The sequence below is a fragment of the Epargyreus clarus genome, unplaced genomic scaffold, assembly GCF_041222505.1.
Source record: "Epargyreus clarus isolate Ecla_fem2 unplaced genomic scaffold, WU_Ecla_fem_2.2 ptg000005l, whole genome shotgun sequence".
NCBI classification, from domain to species: domain Eukaryota; kingdom Metazoa; phylum Arthropoda; class Insecta; order Lepidoptera; family Hesperiidae; genus Epargyreus; species Epargyreus clarus.
In genome coordinates this window covers 10,948,482-10,974,717 of record NW_027332213.1, presented here as the reverse complement: position 1 = coordinate 10,974,717, position 26,236 = coordinate 10,948,482, and the positions used below count along the sequence as shown (strand labels likewise).

The window sequence follows — 26,236 nt, the reverse complement described above, 5'->3', positions numbered from 1 at the left end:
ACCAAAACAACTCATTTTTTCCTGCTCCCTAAAACCCCGGCGCCTTTGAAGTTCCCATCCAATTTTCAGTTATTATCAAAACTCGAAATTGTTGTCTACGGAGCGGTATTTTTCCAAATCCCGGGCCGCTTTCGCCACATCATTAGTCATCCGGCCGGGTGCGGGTTTTTGCGATGCAGTTCCATTTGACTCCAATGTGCATTTGCTGAATTGTCCTGCATCAAAACAATGCTCGCTTTTGTTGCCAAATTGTTCCAAATTGTATTTTTGTCTAATTTCTCCACGCCACTTGTGCTTCCATTTGTATGGGAAAACAGTGGATTTATCGTTCAAGTTTGTATATCGTAGGAATGTTTGATCGATGTTTTAGGGGTATTCTACATTTGTAGGCCCACTAAGATATACAGAATTGAGGCAGCCATACACATATAAGTACGTACAAAAAACTGCACACACTATAGATATTCGAAACATTTAAATTCTTCATTTGCATATCTATTCATTACATCGATTCCACGAACCGATCGAATTACTAGTTACAATATTTTTTTCTACCGCAAAAGTTTGTAGTAACAACTCAATAGAGCATGATTATTTAAGGTTTTGGCAACATTTGCCACCGGTAATCCCAAGCGACCGTCTGTACTGAGTTGTCTTTTAGAAACCATTGTCAAGATTGTTTGATGTACAAGTCAGCTACCGTTTGGATAACAGACACCCTTGAGACCGATCTATCAAGTGTCCGAGATTGCGAATCCCCTTAGAAAAGCAATCGTTCGATTATATTTGAACTCGATTGTTTCGTAATACGATGTTCGGATCACGTCAAAATATTTACGGTGATTCGGTACGATTTTCCGGGCAATCGATCAGTTTGTTTGTCAGTAAACAGGAGGTAGTTAGAAAGTGATGGTATGTAAAGGCGTGAAATTAAAGCTTATTCGAGCATAATACGACAGTTAGCATAGATTGACTAGGTATTGTATGCGGAAATGAATGTGATTCTTCATAGCGGAATGAATGGTGAATAAATTTTACTTTCATAATAATCGTGATGTTGTTCATTCATTTTTTACAAACATAATTATAAGTACCCACGTAGTATAGTAATCACGAGTTCATAACTTATTTGTGCTTAAACATTTCAGCTGGAGATACATATTGTTAAACTATACTGAACTACTTTATAAAGGTAGGCATCATAGATTATGATGATTTTAGTCTACGGTCAATGGTCTAACCACATATATGGTTATTAATATTTTTGATTAAAGTCGGTATACTAGTCATAATATACACTATTTTTAAGAACAATAATATCATTGTAATCCTAAATTAGTTCTTTTAAATACATAGAAAATATGTAATTCCTATAATATGATACAAGAAAAACGAATATTATTTATTATAATATATAAAGATTTTATAGAATTATTTAATATATAAAGATTGACAAATGTATATATTTCGAAAAAAAAAAACAATGTCTTACATACTTGGGTTATTGTAAAAATACTAACATATAATCACATTACTATATTTTACCCCCTAGAACTTTATTCTTCAAATCCTTTTTTACTAGTTCTATATTAATGTCCAAATCTATATCTTTCCTTCTATTATTTACAATCCAGTGAACAATAAACACTCGTATACGTACATGTATCTAAATTTACAAAAGCATTAACAAAAGGGGAAAAAAGAACAGTCCTCCATTCCCAGAGGTATTATTCGCGGGATGGAGTGCAAAGAGTGACTGAGGGGAGATAAGGGATATATTTATTCGAGTTGGAGACATTCGCGAATGTACATGGTTAAATTATGCATTGAAATGCAAATTTTTAGAAGGTTCACGCTTCACTGTGCGGGGTTCGAAGTTTGACAGCAATTTTCGTTTGTAAAAATGTTCCGATTTTTTATTTGGACTGTGTACAATATGTATTGAGTTAAATAGTCATATATTTAAACGCAGTAATATCAGTGATAGCCTAGTGGTTACCAAAACTCGGCCTCTCCATCGAGAGGTCCGAGGTTCAAACTTGGCCAGCGCGGTGGACTATGGCCAAATCCTTCTCATTCTGAGAGGAGACCAGTGCCCAACAGTGGGACAATAATGGGTTGATGATGATGATGATGATGATGATATTTAAACAAGATAGGTCGATAAAACATGTTTTGTAAATATAGTATATATACCTTTAGAATAAGTAAATAAAATAAACGATTTACTAAATAATTACAACGTTTGCTTCAAAAGTGTTAAATATGGGACTCTGTGTAATAGCACTGTATTTAATTACTGCACAATGTACGACTTTGACAATAATAATATAATTCTTAAAAGGGAAAATATTGTAAACAAGGTTATAATTGCATAGAATAATTTCTCATTGTTTTACGTTCCGATAAAAGCCTAAATCGATGTTTCTTATAATTAAAAGTTAAATATAAACATAAAAGAAAGGTAATGCAAAATCCGGTTGAACACGTGTACTCATAGACGTGATGTACGTAGGTACTGTCTATCGATTGCGAGCGACCACCCAGTTTCTCCCGAGAATCCCAGGAAATCGCGTCCAATATCCACTGTAAGGGCGCAAGAGGAAAAAATTGAGCCGCGATGCCAGCGCCGCTGCACTGTCGCGACTGCGCTGATTAATGAAACCTCTGCTCACTCAGCTGTGAACAACCGTAACAACCAACTCACAATACATTCAACAAACAGTCTTCCCTCTTACATAATACAGTTCAAATTAGCTTGAAGTTGAAGCTCAATATGACGTTTTTGTCCGTCTACGTCAAGAATACCAAACGTTTCCCCTCAACGCTGTAACGTTTGACGTTTTTGCGCGACATACGTATGTATAAAATGGCAAAATATGGAATTATTAGCTTTTGCTATTTCGACGGGGCAGCGACGTATCGATAACATTTTACGTGATATAACATTTTATTAAAACGATTCAAACTTCTATGATGGTAAGTATAGAGAATTATGTTTTTGTATTCGCTTATATTTAAGCGTGTTGTGTTGATTTTAACCCATCTATAAAGTTAGATACGTCAAGCATGGTCAGTAGTTGTAGTAGTAGTAGTTGGTAGTGCCTGCTTGTGGTTAAAATTCATGTTTTTTATAAGGCATTTTAATGTGCTGGTCTCAGTTGGTAATATTAGGTAACAGTTATTAAGCCTTGACGCCCTATTAGCGTCTTGTAAGCAGAAGATACGGGTTGGCCCTTAGGCCATAGCTTCCTCCATCATTTTCGATTGGAGCTATATGACGAAGTACGCTTCAGGTCTCCTTAAGTTTTAGGGACAACCCGTGCTCAAATGTAGGATGAAAAAAGATAGGAGGAATTGGCTTATATTGTAGCAAGGTAGGACAGTAGATAGAATCGTCTTTTAACAAATAAATCACAGTAGTCAAGAGGATGTAGCAATCTTAAGAAGGTCTTCAGTCTATTAACTGTGAGATTTGATATTGAGACAATTCTACAATATAATCCTAATGATAAATCTGCTCACATTAAATCTACATTATGCGAACTAGGCTGTACTTGTATACTAGGTAATAATATGTATAAAAATAAAAATTATGCTATAAAAAGCCACGTCTACGATTCGACTTAATTAGCGCATTTCAATATAATTACCGATGCCTACTCTACGTTTAAATATAGAGAAGCATTCGTTTACTTTGTTTTAATGTTACGACATTCTTACTGTATATTTATTTTTAAAATTTAGGATTAAGTGGTAGGTAGAGAATGTCAATGGATAAGAACATGTTAAAGAATTATAATATAGAACTTAACTAGTTCTATAGTTCTATGGCCAGTAGTGGAGAGTATGTAATCCTAATGTTGTGTCAGTAAAACAATATGTGTATATAATTAGTTTAAAAATAAACTGCTAAATTAAATCTACATCAACATTTGTTTTCATAATTAAATTAAAAGTAAAAGAGTAGATCGATAGGCGTAACCTAAATAGCGCCATTGTTTCGTGCGTACGAGCTGCGAAATTTAATTTGTTGCAAAAAGGTATTGAACTCGCGAACAAAGGCATCGATATTTCAACGTTGAAACTTTGATTAGATGTGGAAAGTTGGAGTCAAAACTGAGCCCTCAAATAATATTGTGGGTGACGTCATGGGGGAGGGGGGTACTGTCAGGCTCTGACATACGATGACGTTTCCGTGTCAGAAACTTGAGCGTGGCTTTGTAGTCTGTTTGATGTTGGCGTCATGTTGCTTTTGTGTGTACCAATTATGTATACGTAAATATAAAATTGGAATTTTGAGTTTAAGTGTAGCGTTAGGGCTGTATAGGGTGTCCTGTAAGTAGTGAATAATGTATTAGACATTGACTTATATGTGTTGGTAAAAACCTTTCCAGTTTTTATCTTAGATTAGTTATATTGGTCTTTCTAGCATCAAAGTATCTAGTATTCATTCTGTTAATTTAAGATTGATACTGTGGTAACGTTAAAAATTAATACAGAGAATGAGTATCTAGCGTATGGCGGTCATGGGTGGTTGTAATCATTTAAGATAATTTTGGAATAATATGAAACCATACTGAATACAACTTCAATGAGATGTACATAACCATATAAGTAAAATCTTTCTTACTTATTTAATTAAAAATGTATGTTATGTTCTATAAGTTACAAAATTAAAATATAACTAAGTTCGAAATGCGTGCGTTCTATTTAATGTGCAAAATAATCAGATTTGTACCATTATCAATACTTAACTACCTACATAACTCCGTTATACATAAACTTATCTATTTCCAAAGTTGACATCAGTGTGACAAATTCTCTATATAGAACACATGGAGAACCCCGTACGCTACCTACGCATCCCATAAATTTAACGAACCCTGCCCCTTGGAAGGGGCGGTCGCAAAAAACGTCGGCACACACAACAAAGATAGGAAATGCAACCCGCCATTACAGAAAATTGGCTATTCGATCCCCTACACAAATAATTGGGGATTCTTTGAATTTAAATTAATTTTTTGGAAGACAACTTCGAGTTTGAGCGAAATTTTGAAGCTTGTTTTGGGTTAAAAGGGCCGAATTTTCGACTCATGTTCGTTTGCAGAATTGCAAAATTTTGCATTGAATTGCAGAATTAGGAAAACGCTTTAGAAGTAACAAAGGGAATAAAATATGTCTGATGTTATGTCTGTATAGAATTAAGGTCATATCAAATGCACACATGCACAAATTGACTAAGCTCCAGATGTGACAGCTTAGTCAATTTGTGCATTTATACTTAGGACGACTAAGAACTCTACACTATTGTATTTTCCAATCAGTCTTATGACCTAAGATAGGGTTTCTCACAGTCTTGTTTAATTTATTTCAGGTGTTAATTCTGAGAGCTATGTAAGATTGGAAAGCCCAGTTCGTCTATGAATATTGCCATTTATTTCCATAACAAAATAAGCAACTTTGAGCTGACAAATTAATAAACGGCAAAACACATTGATGAAAAGTGTGGCAATGAGTTGATGCAATGAAATCCTCTATAGATATTTCTGCCATCTTCTCTAATACACTTGTGATTTGTTTACAAAGGCAAAATTAAGTTTAGTTCATTATGACTATTAGAAAACGCAACTACTTTTATAAAGGTTTTGGTCAAATAGTCAAAATTAAAAGTACTATCTACAGTTTATCCTAAATTGCCTCGATGAAACTCTTAAGTGACTCCCGTTAATCCGATCCAAGCAAAACAAGAAACAAATAATACGATCAAACTCGGCTAAATAGGTTTATCTCCTGAATTATTTTCGAAATACAACGCCTTATGTGATTCACAAAGTCCAAAGGATTCTCTGTTTTAAGCTAACACATTGAGGAGCAAAATAGCGAGGCGAGATAAGTTACAAAATCCAAAGTTTGATTAAGGGTCTGTCGTATTGTTCATTAAACTTGGATTAAGTTTGCGCTGGATGGAACGAGCTGGCAGGCAGTTAGCGTCTCGAAAAAACAGGAGGGTAGACGAAAGTTGGGAAAAGTTTGCGAGCGATAAGATTGTCTCCGGACATTGATCTAAATAGCTTGTCTATTAAATTGAAAGCATGACATGTTGATTAAGCTAAAGGTGAGATTTTCCCTTGAAATGGTTGAAATAAAGATTTTTCCTTGTGTGTGGGCATGTTTTCTTATATAATCATGAAGAAGATTATAGAATAGAATAGAAGAAGAAGTATGATTAGAATAAATTACAATGTAATTTTCCTTGATAAAATAAAGTCGTAGACTTTTCGAGTCTCTACTTCAATAGTTTGCCGGACGTGTAAAGCAGACTTTTCTTTCCACAACTTTGGCATCATTTGGCTTTGTTGCTCGGGACCAGAGTAGAGGTAGAGTATACCTTGTCTATGTCCCTGGTTGCGAGCAGCAAGAGTTGGAGTTCAATCCGTCCAGCCAGCAATCCCAGGAAGAACGTTATGTGTAGCCACATGCTCTTGTATACAGCTAAAGTTGTGAAAGTAGTATAATTGTCTCCGAAGGAATGCCCGATAGAGGCACTGAAGTCTGAAGACTATACACCACTTGCAAAGACTACCGTGGGGATTTTAGTGCAGTAAAAAATTACCCGGTGTCCTTTGCACCTTGTCATAAAAAAAGATGTATGATTATCTTTTTGAATTCAAACCACAAGCTCTGAAAGGTAACATTGAAGCGTGATTGATTTTAATTAACTCTTTTTTATTAAAAGCTGGCATGTTTGCGAAGGTTCCTTCGTATGTTCTGTTCTCGCATGCTACTAGACTATCAGTGCTCAAAAGTACTAGTTATCAGGTAAATAACTCAAACTACAATCATAAATCAATCCAGGTCGACGAAACCGAGCAATGATTAAAAGAACCTCATTACGGTGCCGTAAAGATTCTTAAAGCCTAATCTTCAGGCATCAGACACCAGGCACACGTATGTAGCTATTGATCAAACATCCATTGAACGGGTGTTCCCACCTTTTGTACCGCACCGGTTGGAAGCCGACGTCATGACTCAGCAGAACAGTTCAGCTCGTGATAGTATTATTGCAACTTACGACGACACGTCCTACCACCTCTACGGTGAACAAATTAGGTTGAAAATCCCTGATGTGCCGCGTCTTCGTGACTTGAAAGCCATACCATTGTGATCATCTAATTCAATAAAATCACTGGACATTTTAGTTTGTTTGCTGCCGGCTTTGTCGGTGATCTTAGTGTTGTATTAGCGGCTTAAGGCCATGATAGGCTTTGGACGGTGACTTGTAATTGTGACTGCACTGTTTTTGTTCGGATGCTTAACTAGTTTAGTTGGTTGTCAAGAGATAAGTAACCAACCTACCTGTTTTGGTTTGACATGCTAACCGTCGATAGTTTAGGACAAAGGAAAATTTGGTTATTTTTTTGTGTTTTTAAAATAGGTTTGTATTAGTAATTGTGGTTTTCGGCTTAAGAGTCATTAAATAGTGTTTACAAAGGATTTGTCGCAGTAAACGTGTGAATTACGATTACGGTATGGTTAATGGTTGTACATACATAAGTAGGAATATTTTTCAAACGAATACTAGAATTATTGCCAAAGGTTTGTTACCTTTTAAAAATCCTAATGCTACTTAATCGTAAATACTAGTTTGGGTAAGGAATGGATATAACGAAATTACTCAAAATTAATTTTATGAGTATGTCAGTATTTAACTTTGTAATAGCATACTTATTGTGTGGATATTCTAGCTAGTTATTGAAGGAGTCGTAAATTATAGGAATACTAATAAAAGTAAAAAATAAAATCCTTTAGGTATTTCCCCATGATATTACAAATATATGTATTTAACATTGAATACTTAATTAAAATGTATCATTAGCGTAAGGTAAGTTACAGTAGTAACTTACCTTACGCTAATGATATATAAGCAACTTGTAAAACATTTATTTCATGGTAAAAACAAAGTGGCCTCTAAATGCTAGTATCATTTTCATTTAAATGGCTATTCTCTACGTAATAGTTTTTACCTAATAATTAATGCCGGCCCTACTCAATATCATTAATTTATTCCAAATTATATCTCACTTGTCGCCCATTAAAATAACGAACGGCGTTATAATGAAAAATAAAGGAAATTGCATATTAAATATTTAAAACGCCATGTCGTAACGAATAGAGACCATGTTCATTCTGTATTATTACCGACCAGCTTCTTAATCTCTACGTAAGCTTGTATAAGTTCACTCTTCACTACGCACGCAAAAGCTCGTAAGTTAGAGCGAGAAAGATATATCTCGCTCCGTTCGTTTTAAATTTCTTCAATATAACTCCGTCCTATTCGCACGGGTAGAGTTATGAATGTGTGGAAGGGGGAACATAGTTGTTGCGGTTCGAAGCTTGGATTGCCGGGCTCTACGTAGAGTCAGTTTTATGTTGTGTAGAGTAGAGTCGAGATTGGATTGTATAGATTTGATAGAGTCGACTGAACAACAGCTCCGCCTTAAAAATGGAAGGTGGTATGTAAAAATTGATGAACATGTATAGGAGTCCTTAAAGTGACAGAGTGCGCTGGCGTGTCGGGCAGTGTATATTGTCTCAAAATGTCGCGAGAGTGCGCGCCTCATACACCATTGTTTATTATCAAAAAGTGATAAATCAAATGACTTTGCAATAACATTGTTCTAATCCGATATCCATTCTTAAACTAGTGACTTGTTTAAACTTTAGTTGTGTGCTAGTGTTTGTGTGAACTTATAAACTGTTTGTGTTTCAACTAAACTACGTGTTTGTTGTAGAAATTCTTAAATTGTTATATCGAAGAGGATAGTGGTGATACGAAAAGGTAAATTTTATACGATATTTAACAATATTACCAATAGCATTTTTGATATTATTAGGTGTAAATACATACCTACCTTAATCATGCACGTACTACGACCCTCAAAATTAGCAAGTTTGTTACATAAATAATTATGATATAACAATATAGATTTATACGTATTAATATAACTATAATATATTAGTATCCAGCATTCAAACAGAAAGAGATGGAAATGTTTCCAAAACTACAAGAACTTGATACTTGAACAGGTACAGAGAAAGTATGAAAGGGTCATATAAATATAGATCAGTATATCTTACTTACTTCTAAAACTTATATATTACGCGTTAATTATCTTGCACACATGCAATATCGATATATCTTACAGGTATAGTCATTTATTCAGAGGAACTACAATAAAATGAAAAAAAAAATTAAACAATAAAATAAATAATGCTGCCAGTATCTGGGGTACACCTCCTCGGGGTAGCGATTTGGCTCATTTATTTTATTTATAAATTTCTCACAGATAACAATCCCTCTTATCCATTTAACTACGCTTTTAAGCAGTAAAGTCGAAACTATATAAAACAGTCGAAGCACCCTTTTGCAGGAACTAAATGCCGCTCCCGTTGATGTATGAATGGCGGCCATATTAGCGGGCGTGTTAAGCGCTAGGTGATGCGCGGTACGACCACGCCCATCATGAGCTCCTTCCTCATGAACGGCGGGTACCAGCCGCAACCGGACCCCAAGTTCCCCCCCTCCGAAGAGTACAGCCAGGCGGACTACATCCCGCCCGGGGAGTACTACCAGCACCAACACTTGCAGTACGGCTACCAGCATCAGTATCCAGTGCAGATCGGCACAGGTTACGGCTATGGAGGGTACTACCACCCGTTGCCACAACACCCACCTGTCGCGCCGCCGCCACGACCGCCAGAACCCTCGCATCCATCTGACGCTGAGCTTGGCTACGTATCCCCACACACAGATATTCCTCCAGGCTTCGCAGAGCTTGGTCTACGGCTTGAGAGGCATATCGAAGAGGCCGCACCAGCTGGGAGGAAGCTCCAGTCCTTGGGCAGGGAAGGGTCGCCGGTATCGGAGATGGATGACGAGAGACTACTGCTCGATAGTCCTCCGGTAGAAGATGACGACTCGTCGATATGCTCGGATAATACTGACAGGGTTATCTATCCATGGATGAAGAAGATCCACGTTGCTGGAGCGTGTAAGTAACCCTTAGTCTCATAAATAATTTAGTTCCTATAGGTTAGCGTTTTGCAAAGATTTTAATTTTCTGGTAGGCATCCTAAATGGCATCAGAATGAAAAAACGTATATCGTTCTTATAACTACGTACCCCTACTAAGTCCTTTACTTTTGTGTGAAAGTCCAATCAAAATAAGTTTAGCCGATCCTAAAGTTGCTTTAGTTGGGCTAAAATGGTAATAATGGATACATGCGTTTTTACGTTTATTATTACGCAAATTTGAGGCGGATAAATATGTACATACCTACGTTAGAACGCTATTTTAGTTTAGTTTGACGTAACGCTTTATTCTCGTACTTCGTACCTATAAATTGTTAGAAGTAAAGTATAAATAATGAGCAACAAAAGACAATTATGATTTATATACCTACGTAATAGCTGATCCGGCAAACGTTGTGTTGTCATATAAATAAAAAAATGTTAAGGGTGAACAACCCTTATCACTTAGGGGTATGAAAAATAGATAGTAGCCGATTCTCAGACCTACTGAATATGCATATAAAATTTGATGAAAATCGGTAAAGCCGTTTCGGCGGAGTACGGTAACTAACATTGTGACACGAGAATTTTATATATAAGATATATATACGTGAGTAGTGGATACGTACCTATACAAATACAGTTATTGGATGTGTGTGACTAGAAATTCAGTCACACAAGAAACCTCCGCAGATACCATCAACCAAACCAACCAAAACGTATTTTTATTAGTTAAAAATCTTAACATTGAGGGTACTATAAAGAAAACGCAGGCATTTTTGTACAATGTATTACCAATTTTTAGACAAATAACACAATGCAGTTTTCATGGAAAGTGTGTCATTGAAAATAATATTATAGATAACTTATAGATAGTTGTACACAGCCAATAGGGTCGAAGCTACTAAACTATCTTAATGGACCCTCCATTACTATAATTCACGCGATATAGTCGTTAATAAGAAAGGAGTAGGTACCTAATCAATATAAATTTATTAGACACGAAATTGGGTTTAGTTTTTATTGATCTAACAATACGAGTATCTTCTAAATCAATGTATCCGATTTAAAGGTACTTAGATTTTTTCGACAAAAAATTTAAAAAAAAATAGGGCTGTGTTTTATAATAACAAGCTTTATTAACTTATGGTGGAATTGATTTAACTTGCAAGTAAAATTTGACTTACTTGGTATCCGATTGAGCTGAAGTTTTGAATGCATATGTAAATCGGATGACACTGCATTTTTTAGTCATTTTTATGACTTGGTATAAACACACTTGAATTGTTGTGGGAAGTTATAATCAAAGTAAATAAACTTACTTATGGTTAACTACAAAATATTTCTGAAATAATGACAATTCATTTAATTATTTTTTTTATCAATTGACACTTCCGTTGAAATGATTACTCAATAAGCATCAGGATAGCTCAGAAAATGGTAGTGCAACTAGGTACCTTAAGTTACAGCTCAGTAAAATCTAACATAGAATTGACAGCACAGCAATCAGCAAAATAAGCATTTTACTATCTTCTTCTCAAAGTCCCTCTCCGACTAGCGAAGGCTGGCCGTCAAATTTGCAACCTTCCTCCGATCTTCCTTCCATCGATTTTGCTATCATATACCTATAAATATTAAGGATTAACAACAGTAACAGTGTCAATATAGTATAGTAAGTTAACAATTAAGGTATCCAAGGTACTAGTGGGTATCGTCGAGTAAATAGCCGAAAAAAATTGATAGCTGTTATAGTTCAATAGATACATACGATAGTGTAGACTTAGCAGAAAGCAGCAGTAGAAAAAATAGGAAAGTAATAGTAACAGCTCAGTAAATATGGATGAATGCTTAGCACATATAATATTTATGTTAAGTCGGGCGTAGACATTGTAACCCAATAATTAGTAGAGTTATCTCAGGTAATACCGTTATTACATATTATGATATGATATGATATGCTTATGATAGCTCAAAAAAGACCAATGATAGAACCCAGTGAATAATAGACGGTGTAAATTTTTCAAGTGTGCGTAGATGGTCAAATCCGAAACTAAAATTAAAATAAACGAAACAGGCTAAAAGGAAATAAAAGGAGCGATTTTGATACAAATTGGTACTGCATTATTAGAGAGATATCTAATAAACTAATTACTCTAGTCGATAATAACACAGATTCTGTATTATATGATGAATAATCGGATAGTGTCCCTTATAAAGATCTAGTTAATAAATGGGAAATTAATAAATGACAAACTAAAGGAAAATGTTCAGTTGAAAGTAAGTGTGGAACAATTTACTGTCTGTATATCACTGAATGACATTCAGATTATGTTTAATGAAAATGAATTCCTAGAAGATATTATTGGTGCTTGTGTAATGGTTTAATGAATTCCCAGAAGATGTTATTAGTGCCTGAATAAATGGTGCTGAAATTTTAAGTCATAATACTAGAGTTCGCTCAGTAAATGCTAGACACGGCTTGGGAAATATGGATGATAACTTGAAAAATAGCAATATTAATCCAAACATGAATATATATTCACTTGATCATAAGGAGATAAGAATTAAATCAAAATATTTTTTAATTATGTTGCTATCCAGGTTTGCTGTAGGTAGAATAATATATCAGTGGATTAGACCAGTATTCCGCAAAGTGTGCATTTTGGTGTACCGTGATCATTAGTTGATGTGCCGAGGATAAGTAAGGTTATCCTATAAAATTATTTTAGTAAGTAAGGGTAAGGAAATTACCTACACAAATCACGCGAGCGCACGAGCGAGGCGTTTTGTTTAGTTCATCTTATTATTTGGTTTCAATAAATGTTGATTAATATTACTTAAAAACAATTTTTAATGTGTGGTGTACTTCCAAAAATGTTTGTTTTCCTAGTTGTACCTTGAAAACAAAAAGTTTGCTTAACACTGGTCCAGACATTTGAAATTGCCCAATTTCATTTGAAAATGGAAGACAACCAAACGAATTATTGTAGCGGATTTTTAAGGAGCCCACAATATTTAACTACACTAATATAACTCGTTCGTTAGTTAACTCGACTGCAGAGGGTAATGTTTTTCGAACATATGTGTAGGTATGCTTTTGCCATTCTTTGGCATGCCCAAATGTCCTAACGAAATTTGATATATTATGTGGTGTTGTTGGATTCGTCTAATTTGAGGTAGTAACATAGGCTAGGCAGAGGGAACTTTTGATTTCTGGTAATTTTCTAGTTAGGCCTGGTGTCATATCATAATTAAAACGATGATGCTAATATAGCGTAACTAATTATTATCGTTTATTAAACACTTTCCATAATAATTTCAATATGTAACGGTATTTTTTATTTGAATTTAATTTCAAAAATAATGAAATCGATACGAGCAATACTCATTAAAGTTTTAAAGGAATTAATTTTTAAACTTTATACCGATAAATTGTATTTACTCGTTATAAACACAGTCATAATTCTTGAAATACATTAAAAATACATAATAATATATGAGCATAGTATCATCGTTGTTGGAATAATCAAAACATATCAATAGGTATTTTAAAATACATATTGACTCTAATTTAACCACCTATAGCGGCAAACGCATTCGTAAAAATAAGGAATTGAATAAAAATCGAAATGCAATCGTATAACAACAAAAAATCAAGATTAATTTCACCACATTAATATTTCCTTTGGCGCATCATTTCACTATTGTTGTGTATCAAACACGAGCGCAAAATAGCTTTTAAAGAGGCTAAATGTTTGCGGTGTGCACTTGAAAGAATTTACAAATTGCATCCAATCAATAACACTCACTTTTAACGGATACTCGAGATCCCGAGTGTCTTTTGATGTGTTTTGACAGTTTACTAATGTGGACCCATTACAAAGGTCCTGTAAGACGCCAGGACCTTTGTTACACGACAATAGGACCCACTAATGTTAATGAGTCTCGTTTATTTTTATCGCTTTTAAATAGAGGTTTGTGGCTCGGAATTCGCCGCGGAGATTATCGATCGTGGATTTTTTATATATCTTCCCGAGATTTCAGATTCTTTGTTTGTTTTCTTCCCTTTATTTCGATGGTGACAGGCGACGGTATATTCGGGTCATTGTGTAGGCGTCCGTTAGAAGATAATTCAAGCGCGTTATATTTAGCTACATTTATTTATGTGTGTGACAAATATCTCGTCTTAAAAACACAAAGTGCTTTACAAATTTTATGTCACAGGATTTTATGTAATCTTGATTACCTATTGCTAACATACGTATTACAAACATATTTTTGAACACTTTTAATAGTTTTTAACCGTGTATTGCACGTTTGCTTTTTATATTTAGTTTTTAATTTATATTTTTTTCTATACATTACTCACGAATCTTGTTATACTTCGGTATAACATAACATAAAGGTATTCGTAAAGTATGTATTACAAAATTATACAATTAAAATAAAATGTTACTCAGGTTTCCTGTCAAAACAATATGACTTATTAGAAGCCTCAATAAATAGTAAGACGCGCCTAGATTTATGTAAATTAAATTACATGCTTACATCTTTACATACGGGCCGGCAACATCAAAGTAACAACCAAAACACAATACATTTATATTGAAATACATTAGTTTAAAACCGTACATTATCATCTAACGTTGACAGCGTTTTCAATGCGTTGATCTGTGAGTAAATTATGCGCATTGTATTCACTACATAATAGGCGATGTTGACCCGAGGCTCCTAGTTCGAAGGTCGCCTTATTGTGCCTTAAAACCGAAAACTCATTTACTGGCATGACGAAACTATGACGTCATACACTAACGAAGACCATTGATTGATGGGTAAAGAAATCGCAAGTATTCGCGCGCTAATTCTGGACTGTGTTCGGTCTTATCGACACCTGTCAGTGGGCACACATTTTTCACTACATAATAGTAAGAGATCCATCGTAAGTTGGTCGTAAGTCGTAATGAGGCGGGACCACCAGGCGGGTTCGATAGCGCATGCGTTGCGAGATGGGCTCGAGATTAACAGATCGCTTATGAGACCACACGTTCGTCGCAGGTAGCCAGTAATTCAATTCAGATTGTCATCGTCTCGATGACGTGATAGAGGCTAACGAAGCGAAGATCGAACGTGGACCGGTAGCGGTAACGGGTTCTCGTGCGATAAACAGGATAATGCGTGTTTTGAGTTCATTTGCTCAGACGGAAAATAATACTCATCTATCGGTAGCCTACGGTCTTATTATGAGTTTTAACTGAAAAAGGTTTCGAATTCTATCTACTATTTTTCTTCTACTATCGAATTCAGTTCTATCGGTACATGTTCACTTAAAACACCTCTTTCTAGGAGGTTAATTATCTTAATCAGTCAATTTTAAAAACTTGAATGTGTATTTTTTATGATTCATAGTAATCATTGTATTGGGTTGTTCGAAAAGTCATTTCTTTTATTTTTGTGAAAATGAAAGACATTTTTCGTATATTGAATAAATATTTTATAAAATTATATATTGTCCATTTTGGCCCAACACCCTAAGCCGTCTTTCTGGTAGGAGCGTAATTCCACGTTCTTAATTTGTTTGGTCGATTCTTGCAAAAAACTGTTGCAGGTGATTTTTGACCTCTTTATTTCAAGTAAAGGTTTTACTGTCCAGAAAATATTGCAGTGATCGAAAAAACCCAATAATATAGATTGTTATGCAATCTTTTAAACGTCCCTGGTAGCCACCATTAGTGCAGCCTATGCTATCTAGCTATTCATCAAAAATTTAGCTTTTTAATTAGCTCCCTTTGAGTATTTAAACAAGTTATGTTTCCAGAACTTCATTAGCTCATAGTCAGAAATAGGTACCTATGTAGACATGTCCTCATTACGTGATTTTTCTAAGGCTGGTATGTCTAATTTTTTGAAATTCGTGGGCCTAAAATACGGTAATAAAGTCGCGGTTCGCGGGCCGTAGTTTCGAAATGACCACTAAAATATGTCAACAGAAAAAAAATAAGGTCTAAATGCAATCCTCAAAACGTTGTAGGTACAGTCAACGAAAAACAAACAACTTTCAATATAAAAATCTTCCATATTTTAAATTTACTGCCCCTAAACGTTACCTACGTTGACCTACTCGTACGTTACCTAAGGGCCGGATTCCAAGCCGAGGTGGCCTGTATTGGGTCCGCGGGCCGCAGATTGCCCCTATGTGTACTAGGCAAAGTTATTTTCGAAATAGAAACTTGGTATAAGAACCTGTCATATGCGTGGCTATTTGATAAGTGAAATGTACCTGGAGCTTTTCTGGGTATTTTTAGCGACGTTTTCTAAAAATGAAACCTAGCTAGGTTGATTTATCGCCTCCAAGCCCCATGTAGGTACACCTACTAAATTTCATGAAAATCGTAGGAGCCGTTTTGGAGACTCAGATTATATACAAGAACTGCCTGTTTAAAGGTATTAGGTAGATCACGCGCTTTTTCCATAAATTACTAAATTTTCCGAATTTTTACTGTGAAATTTTTCAAAACTTCTTTCTGTGACTATATTAAATTCAAAACTTTAAGTCTTTAATTTGGCTGTTGATATTATGTTTAACTGTGATGGTCATCTTAGGTATAATTAGTACGAACAATAGGTGCGCATTAATAATTGAGCTTTGTGTGATTTTTTCAATGCCATGAAATTATGATACCCACAATCTACATATCTCAGGTGTTTAATCTGTCAGACATATTCGTAATTAGTTGCGGTCAACTAATAACCATATTATGTGCATGGTATTTAAAATATTTACAGACAAATGTTCATAATAACTTCTCAAGAGCTAAATTTACTTTTTTATTTTGAATAAATTGCAACCGTAAAATTTGTATATTTCTGAAATAAAGTCAAACAGATACTTCAGAAAATTTGTATTTTCTAATGTCTCATTCACCCTTTCACTTGGTTACCACCTGTTATTATTTTAACAGCTAAAAATAAGTGTTTATCTATTTTGAATGACTTTATAGTAAATACAGCCAAAATGCAGCCATAGTAAAATTTTACTATTGTAGGTACTCTTAAATTATAATGCAAAATTCTTAATTAATTCTTTATTTAATGCAATCCTCAATATGGAAATTCCAATAGTTATAATCAGGTGATTAGTAAATGTGTTGCGTAGACGTAGACGTAAAGTAGTCTGATACATTTTTTTATAATATGGGAGTAGCAGACGAGCATGCAGTCCACCTGATGGTAAGCGGCTACTGCCAGCCATGGACATTTGTAATCAACCCCAGATAGGATTGCATATTCCTACCTGAGATCGGCCACAGGTGCGCCGCTACCCCTGAGGACTAAGCTGCCTCGGAAAAGTCTGTCTCCCTTACCACACCCTTCAAACCAGAACACAGCAGCGCCTAACACTACTGTTATTAGGTAGAAATAGGAGTGGCACAAATGGTTCTACCACCTTTTACAATTCCTGTTACTATAAAAGCGCTTGAAGAACATTAATTAATGGCCTGGTGCCTACATCACCGTTCCTCCATCGCACCACTCGCCGAAGGATGAAGTTCCATCCACACCAACTGGACTCGTGGCGGTCCTCCACGGTTCGGTTTGCGCGGACGTTCTTGCCACGGACGTGCAAGATGTGGAATGAACTTCCTTCTGAGGTATTCCCGGAGCGCTATGACATGGGGCTCTTCAAAAAAGGTGCAAAAAGAGCTCTCCTTCAAAGCCGGCGATGCATTGGCGACTCCTCTGGTGTTGCAAATGTCCATAGGCGACGTTGACTACTTTCCATCAGGTAGCACGTCTGCTTTATCGTCTGGTTCAAATATAAAAAAAATAAAAAAAAATTAGGTACCAAAATTACAAAAATTGTAACACATATTTTAACATAAGCTTGTAACTAATATAAGCCTATACCGTACCAAGGTACCAAGATATTTACATAGAAAGTATTATATATCCAAAATTTCTTATATAAGGGTGAGGTTTTACCGAAATTCTTTTTCAAAGCTTTACCGACCCGGATCAATGCTGACCAGTGGAAATCTCAGCCGGACCGCACATACCCTCACCCAAACCGCGGAATCTAAGACATTCTTCGCCCCATCCAATAGCCTTTGTCCGTTTCACGCTTGGGCATTTTAGATACCTACTAGTAGTCTTCGTATGTTGGTTATTTTGAGCGTATTCTGAATATGCAAGATGTGTTTAGACGTTCGTCAGCGTATGTTATGAATAGAATAGGTATCTAGAGTATTTATATAAAAAAAATACACGAATGCTTAAAAATATGTATTTCACTACCACAATTTAGAGGAATCAAACGTCACCGTCACCGTCAAGCCATAAAATCTTATATATAAAATTCTCGTGTCACAATGTTAGTTACCGTACTCCTCCAAAACGGCTTCACCGATTTTCACCAAATTTTATATGCATATTCAGTAGGTCTGAGAATCGGCTACTATCTATTTTTCTACCCCTAAGTGATAAGGGTTTTTCACCCTTAACATTTTTTTATTTATATGGCAACACAACGTTTGCCAGGTCAGCTAGTAAGCAATAAAATGCGTCAGGACATTTATTTGGACTGTGGAGCGTGCAAAGGTATGGGTCATATATACATAGACTCGAAAAACATTACCCTCGGGTAACAAAAATATATATAGGTGCCTATAGTAATAATTCTGACATTTAATGTTATGTAAAAGAAATGCACTATGACAACCTAATTGTTACAGAAATTACGTATTAAAAATACCGGAATGAATTATGTAAAATATGATTGTTTTTAAATAACTAATATAATCGTATACTCTTTACCTATGTAGTAAAGGCCAATAAATATAACAGTTTTTAATTCAAAGACAATATTTGCAAAACATTTCATAACATACTTATCTAATAATTTATCGTTAACATGATTACATATTTACATTCAATTACCATTGTAAAATTAAACAAAAAACGCAAAGATTGAAAGCTTCGCAAAGCTTCGTAAGATAAGAGCTTCGTACTGGAGACGATCGATCGGATTGCGTAGGACGTTTGGACGGAATTCTTGGGTTAGCGAGCTTATTGAAAAGCTCACAATACCTCTAACTATAAATAAAATTCTTTTGTTTATCTGTATTGCATTCGCTTACTATTTTGAGTTACTTATATTACCATTACTTTTTTACAAACTCGATTAGTAGAGAAGAGTCCTGAACTTGAATGTATTTTTCTCTTACTATTTTCAAAGATTTTCTTAATATTTACCCTTACCATGAGTTTTCAAAACATCCCAAAATTTTACGTTACGTTTACTCAATCCAATATTCTGTTCCGTTTGCTTCAGTAGACTGATTAAACGTAACAATAAGTAAGTGCTCAAGTCTTTCTGTCTGCCTCACATGTTCGCAAAAAAGAGAGACAAAACATAAAGCGCTATTTTTCAATTGAGACATTTAATGTCACGTTACTGACACTATAGTTCTGATACAATCCGCTAGGGGCGATGATTGGAAATCGTATGGGCAAATACGTAAACAAATACAAAAACAGTCATATTGGTCGAAACGTAAAAACTCATGGTAAGGGTACTGTAGAGAAGAGTTTTGAATTTGAATGTATTTGTGTCTGTCTTGTTGTCTGTAATGTCCCATTTAGTTACTATTAAACATGTCGATCAATAGAAGAGTTGTGAAATTCAATAGACTAATTTTAGTAGGACTTTTTAATTTAAAATAAAGCTATTTAAAGGAGTAATGTAGTGGAAATAAATTTGTAAAAAGACAGGTACCTGGATAAAGTTAAAAAAATTGTGGGAAAGAGCACCGCTTATGCTTTTGGGGGATGTACGATGTATAGGGCATGTATTTAGATGTATGAAAAATGTTGAAATAGGAAGATTTGTTATTAAAATTTTATTGAATATTTAATTAGTCGGTCGTAAAATACAAAGACATATATCACTAGGAGTAGAGCTCTACTTACTCGTATCTTCTAAAATAACCGTATTTTTTTAGGTTTTCAAATTCTAAATTCATATTAAATAGTTTGGGGTAGATAGTCCTTGTTATAAATATAGTATTTTTGTGTAGGAGATCCGTGGGTGGGTACATAGTTTGATCAAATATTCCGGGAAAATCTCTATAGTAATGAAAGGTTAATAGTGTCGTGAAAGGTTTGATAAAGATTATATCGGTAAAGGTTTTGAACTATATATTATATCGCTTTAATATTGATACACAAGTTGATAATTAAATTTATTTGTAGTCTAACTACACACTTTAATTGTTTAATTAATCATTTATTAATTTCTTGAATATATATAAACTTTAAGGTGAAACCAATAAATATGTTATATGTACTTCTGATGATATTATTGTAGAGAACTGAATACAAAAAATAATTACAATGTATGTAGTCTTCAGTAATCTCAAAAATATGTTTAGATTTACTTGTAAAATTGATCGTTATTCACTAAAAAAGAACCAATTATGAACTGATATTAATACTTTGTAAGGGCGGCAGAAAAAAGCATTTCCTTCATAAATGTTGACAAATGCTGTTTTAGAATTATATTTTTTTTCTTAAAAACATTGGTAGGTATAGGTAATAATGAGTCGGATTACAAGTTTTTTTTTGCAAAAGGAAGAACTAAAGTGATAATTTTGAAGTCATGAGTAAAATCTTTATTTTACGATTATAATGTCTTGCTTCACTCACGGTACGTAGTTGTAATTACTTTCTTACTTTCCTCAAGAAAACTTCTTATATAATCCGCATCTAGCTTATAGTATACAATAAGTTAAATATTGGCAGTAAGATGAGGTCGAGAGACGTTTGTTAGTATTTCAAAATTGCATGTCATATGGTAAATAGACCAATTAATTTGCATGTTGATGACTGTGTGAATATTCTTAGAATATTTAGGGCACCTCCACTTGTCACTTATGTTTACATGAGTTTCCTGTAGTAAATCATTAACATTATTATCTCCTACACTAGTAAGATACCTCTAGAACGAACATATCTCGCCTGTCAGTCGATCTTTATCTAACATATGAAGATAGTTTGAAAAACGAAATAAATAAATAAATAAGTTTTTATTAGTATATAATTTGTTTATTTTTTTTTGTTTAATTAGTATTTAATTTTATTGTTTCAAATATTGTATATAACCTTATTATTATCCAATAAAACTATTACCCCTTTATAAAAAAAAAAAAAAAACGAAATTAGATCAAAAAAGTACTCATAACATATAAAAATACACAGATACTCCCACAGGTATTATTATTTACTTATCTTTACATTTTTTACGCTAAATCATAATGAAGGGATGTAACGAATTTTGATCTTATTTTGGCTTCCATGAGTTAAGACTTAAATTTACAGATTTATAAAAAGTACTTACTTACTTTAACTTAGGAATTGTATTAATATTTTAGGCAATAATTAAAATGTAAAGAAAGGCATCGACGGAAAACTACCTCAGAATTCTCCAAATAGTTTTAAAAATGTACTTATAGTTCAATACATTGTAAACTTGCAAGTTTTATGGATAGTCTAATCCATGGTTAATCCATTCAGTCAGTACCCATAAGAGATTTTATTATAGGCATGGGTTATTAAAACTTATGATTATATATAATTATACACTTATTTTTTTATCTATATAGTTACGTATCTACGCATCCATATGAACATATATACGATTAAAGTTATAATTTGGCTCGTACCTAGAAATTATCTTAAAATTGAGTTACAATCTTGATTAAATGCCTACTACCGACTATATTATTACATCCAAAGAGGTTTATTAACATAGGCATATTCCAATTTACGTATGAATTCAAATTGATATAATTACTGAAGTTAAAACAAAAACGCCCGTACAAAAAAGTAATAAATATATAATACAAAAGCGCTTTAATAAAATTATTCGCGAATAGGTTCAAATACGAGTGTTTACAGCCATTGTACTACTTTGAAAAGATGTAAGAAAGCAATTTCCTTCGAAGGAAATTAAAGAATTGCTTTGGAATTTGTACCACAATAGCGTATTTGTTGGAGGTTTATTAATAATTCTATACTTTATTTTGCTAGGTATAAAGGTAGCTATAATATGGAACACGTAGGTCATTGTAGTTTAGTTTAGTTTGAAAAAGTGATAGCCTAGTGGTAAAGAAACGTGGCCTCTCGATCGAGGAGTCCGAGGTTCAAATCCCAGGCACCTCTGATTTTTCAAAGTTATGTGTGTATTAGAAATTAATCATCACTTGCTGAACGGTGAAGGAAAACATCGTGAGGAAATCTGCATAGGTACCTGAGATTAAAAAATAAAAATGTCAAAGGTATGTGAAGTCTACCAATACGCACTTGGCTAGCGCGGTGGACTATGGCCTAATCCTTCTCATTATGAGAGGAGACCCGTGCCCAGCAGTGGGACAGTAATGGGTTGTTGATGATTGATGAGGTCATTGTAGCCTATATTATAGAAATGTATTGATAAGCAAATTACGACAAACTTTTTCTTTAATATAACTATTTTTATTGAAATGATATAATGAACGAGCTTTTGCCCGCGGCTTCGCTCGCGTTACGAAGTAATATTTTCATCCCCTATTTTATGCCCTTACAGGTAGAATTGATCAAAATCCTTTCTTAGCGGATGCCTACGTCATAACATCTACCTGCATGCAAAATTTCAGCCCAATCCGTCCAGTGGTTTAGGCTGTGCGTTGATAGATCACGTCAGTCAGTCACCTTTGACTTATATATATTTAGATTAAAAAGTTAAAGTATCTATTCTAAGCGACACATAAACTAAACATATGTCCTCTTCTCTTTTAAAGTGTAATAAAATTTCGAAATCACATCGATTAATTACGTAACACATTAATTTAGTAAAAAGGTGTCGATCCACCATAGCGGAGCTAATTCCAACTTTTTCAGGTTGTTATAGAAAGAGCTAATTTGCTAAGAGTAATTAATCAAAGTAAAAAGGAAGCTCATGCTCGTACACGTGTAATTATTATGCACATTAATTAACCGCTCCGAGGTTGTTACTACCACATAAATTATTCAGTGCGTCCTGCACGCAACCTTAGAACTCAGTATTATAGACTCGGTAATGTACTATACTCATTTCCCCGCCTATTTATTCGTTTTACATCGTATATTATATATCCATCGTATATATATAGTCCTCGCTTTAATCTTGAAATAAGTCTTATTGACTGAATTGAGTGATTCATTTTCTTCAGCATAATAATGTGTGCTGTCTGAATGTACCCTATTTGGCAGTGTGTGGTAAAATAGTGACATGAGACATATTTAGTCCTTGGTATTGGGTCCATCTTATTTGTGATCGATCGCAAGTAGGGGTCGAAATGCTCCTTGCATTAATTAACGTTGATCATATAATGCTATTTATCTTCATATAAAAAGATTGAAAGTGATATAGTTCACTAAATCTTGTATTAAAAATAAGTTGTATGTTGGACGTTTCTTCTTTCATATCAGTTTAAATTTTAGTTCAATAGTTCAATTTCACATGTATAGAGCAAAATATGGGGCAAGTTAATATCATAATATGACAGCAATGATTAAACTTATGAACGCCGTAATTTGGAATGCTATATTAATATAAGACTGTCCTCCATGCTTATTATATCGAAATTCTACACTTACTAAAATATTTTGTGAAAAATATAATGTAAGGTACATTTCAAATCTCTAATAATACATTTTATTTACAGCGAATGGCACCTTTCAACCTGGGATGGAGCCTAAGAGACAGCGGACGGCGTACACCAGACACCAAATATTAGAACTGGAGAAAGAATTTCACTACAACCGGTACTTGACGAGGAGAAGAAGAATAGAAATAGCGCACACTCTAGTCCTGTCCGAGAGGCAAATAAAAATCTGGTTCCAGAACCGACGGATGAAATGGAAGAAAGACAACAAATTGCCGAATACCAAAAACGTTAGGAGAAAAACTAATCCAGCCGGCGTCACCACGACCACGACTAAATCATCCACACCAAAGAGTAGATCGAATAAGAACACCAACAACAACGACAAGAAGAAATCAAACAACAACGGGCGACCGGACAGCATAGAGAATGTTACGGACAATATAATGAACGACTTGCACTGTGTTGGGACGCAAAGTTTGTCTCACGATCCCGCGATCAGTCCGATGTCGCATCCCGGCAGTCAAATGAATCCCGGTCATCCGATGACGCCACACCACTTGCACATGATGGGCATGCACGGAGGCATGGACCCGTCTATGATCGCCAACCTCGCGGCGCATGGTTCTCCCGTAGGCGCTTGCGGCACTGGCATAAACGCTGGCTCCCAACCAGTAATTAAATCTGACTACGGTCTCACCGCCTTATAATCCTTAGATGTGTAAAGAAGATGCTATATTTTCATTAACGAACTCTTCGATTCTTACCATTCCCTTGTGTCGATAACGTGTATTAAAGTGATGTTAAAATTTATTAATTTAAGATTTATACTAAGTTGTGTAAGTATAACTAGAATAACCAGTCATAATTTGGATGTTTGGATAGTTTAAGTGGAAAACTCTACAATGTCAAAAGTGTGATTATTTTAGGGTAGGAATAGATATCCTGAGTGTTGGTTTTGTACTTCTTCGAGTCATTGTCATGAGAATCTTTAGTTAAACTTTTCATAATAATTAAAATTGTCTTTAACGTCGAAGTTACCAGTGTACCTATTGTTTTTTGTATATAAGCACGCATCTACCGATTTTTTGTAACAATTAAGAGAACATGAGACCTTACTATCTTAATATTTTTGTAATAAGAACTATTTAACGGAATTTAATATCTGTTTATATGTGTGTAAAACTTAAATGTATTAACTATTTTAACTGATGTATACAAATACGGATTAGTGGGTATGTAGTAAGCTGTATTTTACTTATAAATATTTTCTTGGATCGGTAGATGTAATTATTTATTGTATTAATGTAATTGTAACATTATATTGACAATGACTTCAGTTTAAGTACAATATGTGAAAATTAATTTTAAAGGAAAACATTGTTTTGTAACTGAGATAGGAAAACTGTGAATAAAACCAATAAATATAGTATAAATATACATTTGTTGTTCATTTTATTTAAAAACTTAACACACTCAAACAACAATAATGTTTTGACAGTCGGATAAGGTTTTACTTTGTTCACAATTTCATATTATTTTACAAACACGTTTTTAAAATTGCTCACTGACCGCATAAAACTTTCAACTGTGCCAAATTTCACCTTTTTACATTTAATTATTGAGTAAAACTCTTAGAAAAATGCATGTGACAGACATACAGACAGCAAACTGATTCTATTGCAGACTTATTTTGACAATATAGAGAATACAAAGGAATACAAAGGAAGCTAAATAAATAATGTTATTATTCTAAGGAAATTCCTACTTTAAACTATAACACAAAACAAAAGATTTATTTTATATAGATAACTAGCTTTTACCCGTGTCACTGTCTGTAACCACTGTATATTTTATCACATATACGAGTATACACGCACAAACACAGACAAACACGGACGGCACTCTTCTTTTACTGGAAGGCACTGGTAACTTCTTACTCAGATTTTACTTACCTACAATAGCCACCAGGCTCTCAATTCGTAGGGTTGGAGATATCTTGTAATAATGAACTAAGCTTATAAAAAAAATTACCTATTTTTTTATATCTTTTTTAATGCATGTAATATAAACCCTTTTTTGACGTAGTTTTAACTTTGGTTGTATCAGGTCACACATATTTTTAAGAAAAAATATCAAAATAAAATACCCCTAATAAGTAGGAACATTATTTAGTCTCATTCAAAAAAATATATTGATTAAAAATATTTGATGAAGCCCAGCCTTATTAATGATGCTTTGATTTGTTATCATTACTCAAACCATTACCTAACGTATTGGTTCACGAAGCCCAAGTAAACATAAATTGATTTACGCACACCCCACAACTCGAAATTTGATAAAATTCCAGAGGCAAAAGAAATTGATAACATTTTTAGTATCTGATGACATGTCGCCTTACGCGGTAAAGTTGCGCTTTAGTGAGCACTCCGATATCATAACCTTGCGCCATTCGTATCGAATGAAATGAAAGCAAAAATCG

At 34.3% G+C, this 26,236-nt stretch overlaps 1 protein-coding gene across 2 annotated transcripts; it reads left to right on the top strand.

Annotated features, from left to right (window-relative positions):
- The first annotated feature begins 2,874 nt into the window (after positions 1-2,874).
- Positions 2,875-25,194, top strand: Dfd (transcription factor deformed). Of its 2 annotated transcripts, none has more exons than XM_073073153.1 (3): positions 2,875-2,979; positions 9,435-10,055; positions 23,815-25,194. In XM_073073153.1, the coding sequence occupies exons 2-3, from the start codon at positions 9,503-9,505 to the stop codon at positions 24,462-24,464; spliced, it is 1,203 nt and encodes a 400-aa protein (XP_072929254.1). In that variant the 5' UTR covers positions 2,875-2,979; positions 9,435-9,502; the 3' UTR covers positions 24,465-25,194. The 2 variants fall into 2 exon arrangements, with proteins under 2 accessions (XP_072929254.1, XP_072929253.1); XM_073073152.1 differs by lacking the exon at positions 2,875-2,979 and adding an exon at positions 8,569-8,842.
- Positions 25,195-26,236: the final 1,042 nt, after the last annotated feature.

What these genes read in the sequence shown, in the direction of transcription:
- Dfd (XM_073073153.1), top strand. Translation starts at nt 9,503, where the DNA reads ATGCGCGGTACGACCACGCCCATCATGAGCTCCTTCCTCATGAACGGC. An exon ending in GATCCACGTTGCTGGAGCGT is followed by an intron (nt 10,056 to 23,814) that starts GTAAGTAACCCT and finishes TTTTATTTACAG; the next exon opens with CGAATGGCACCTTTCAACCT.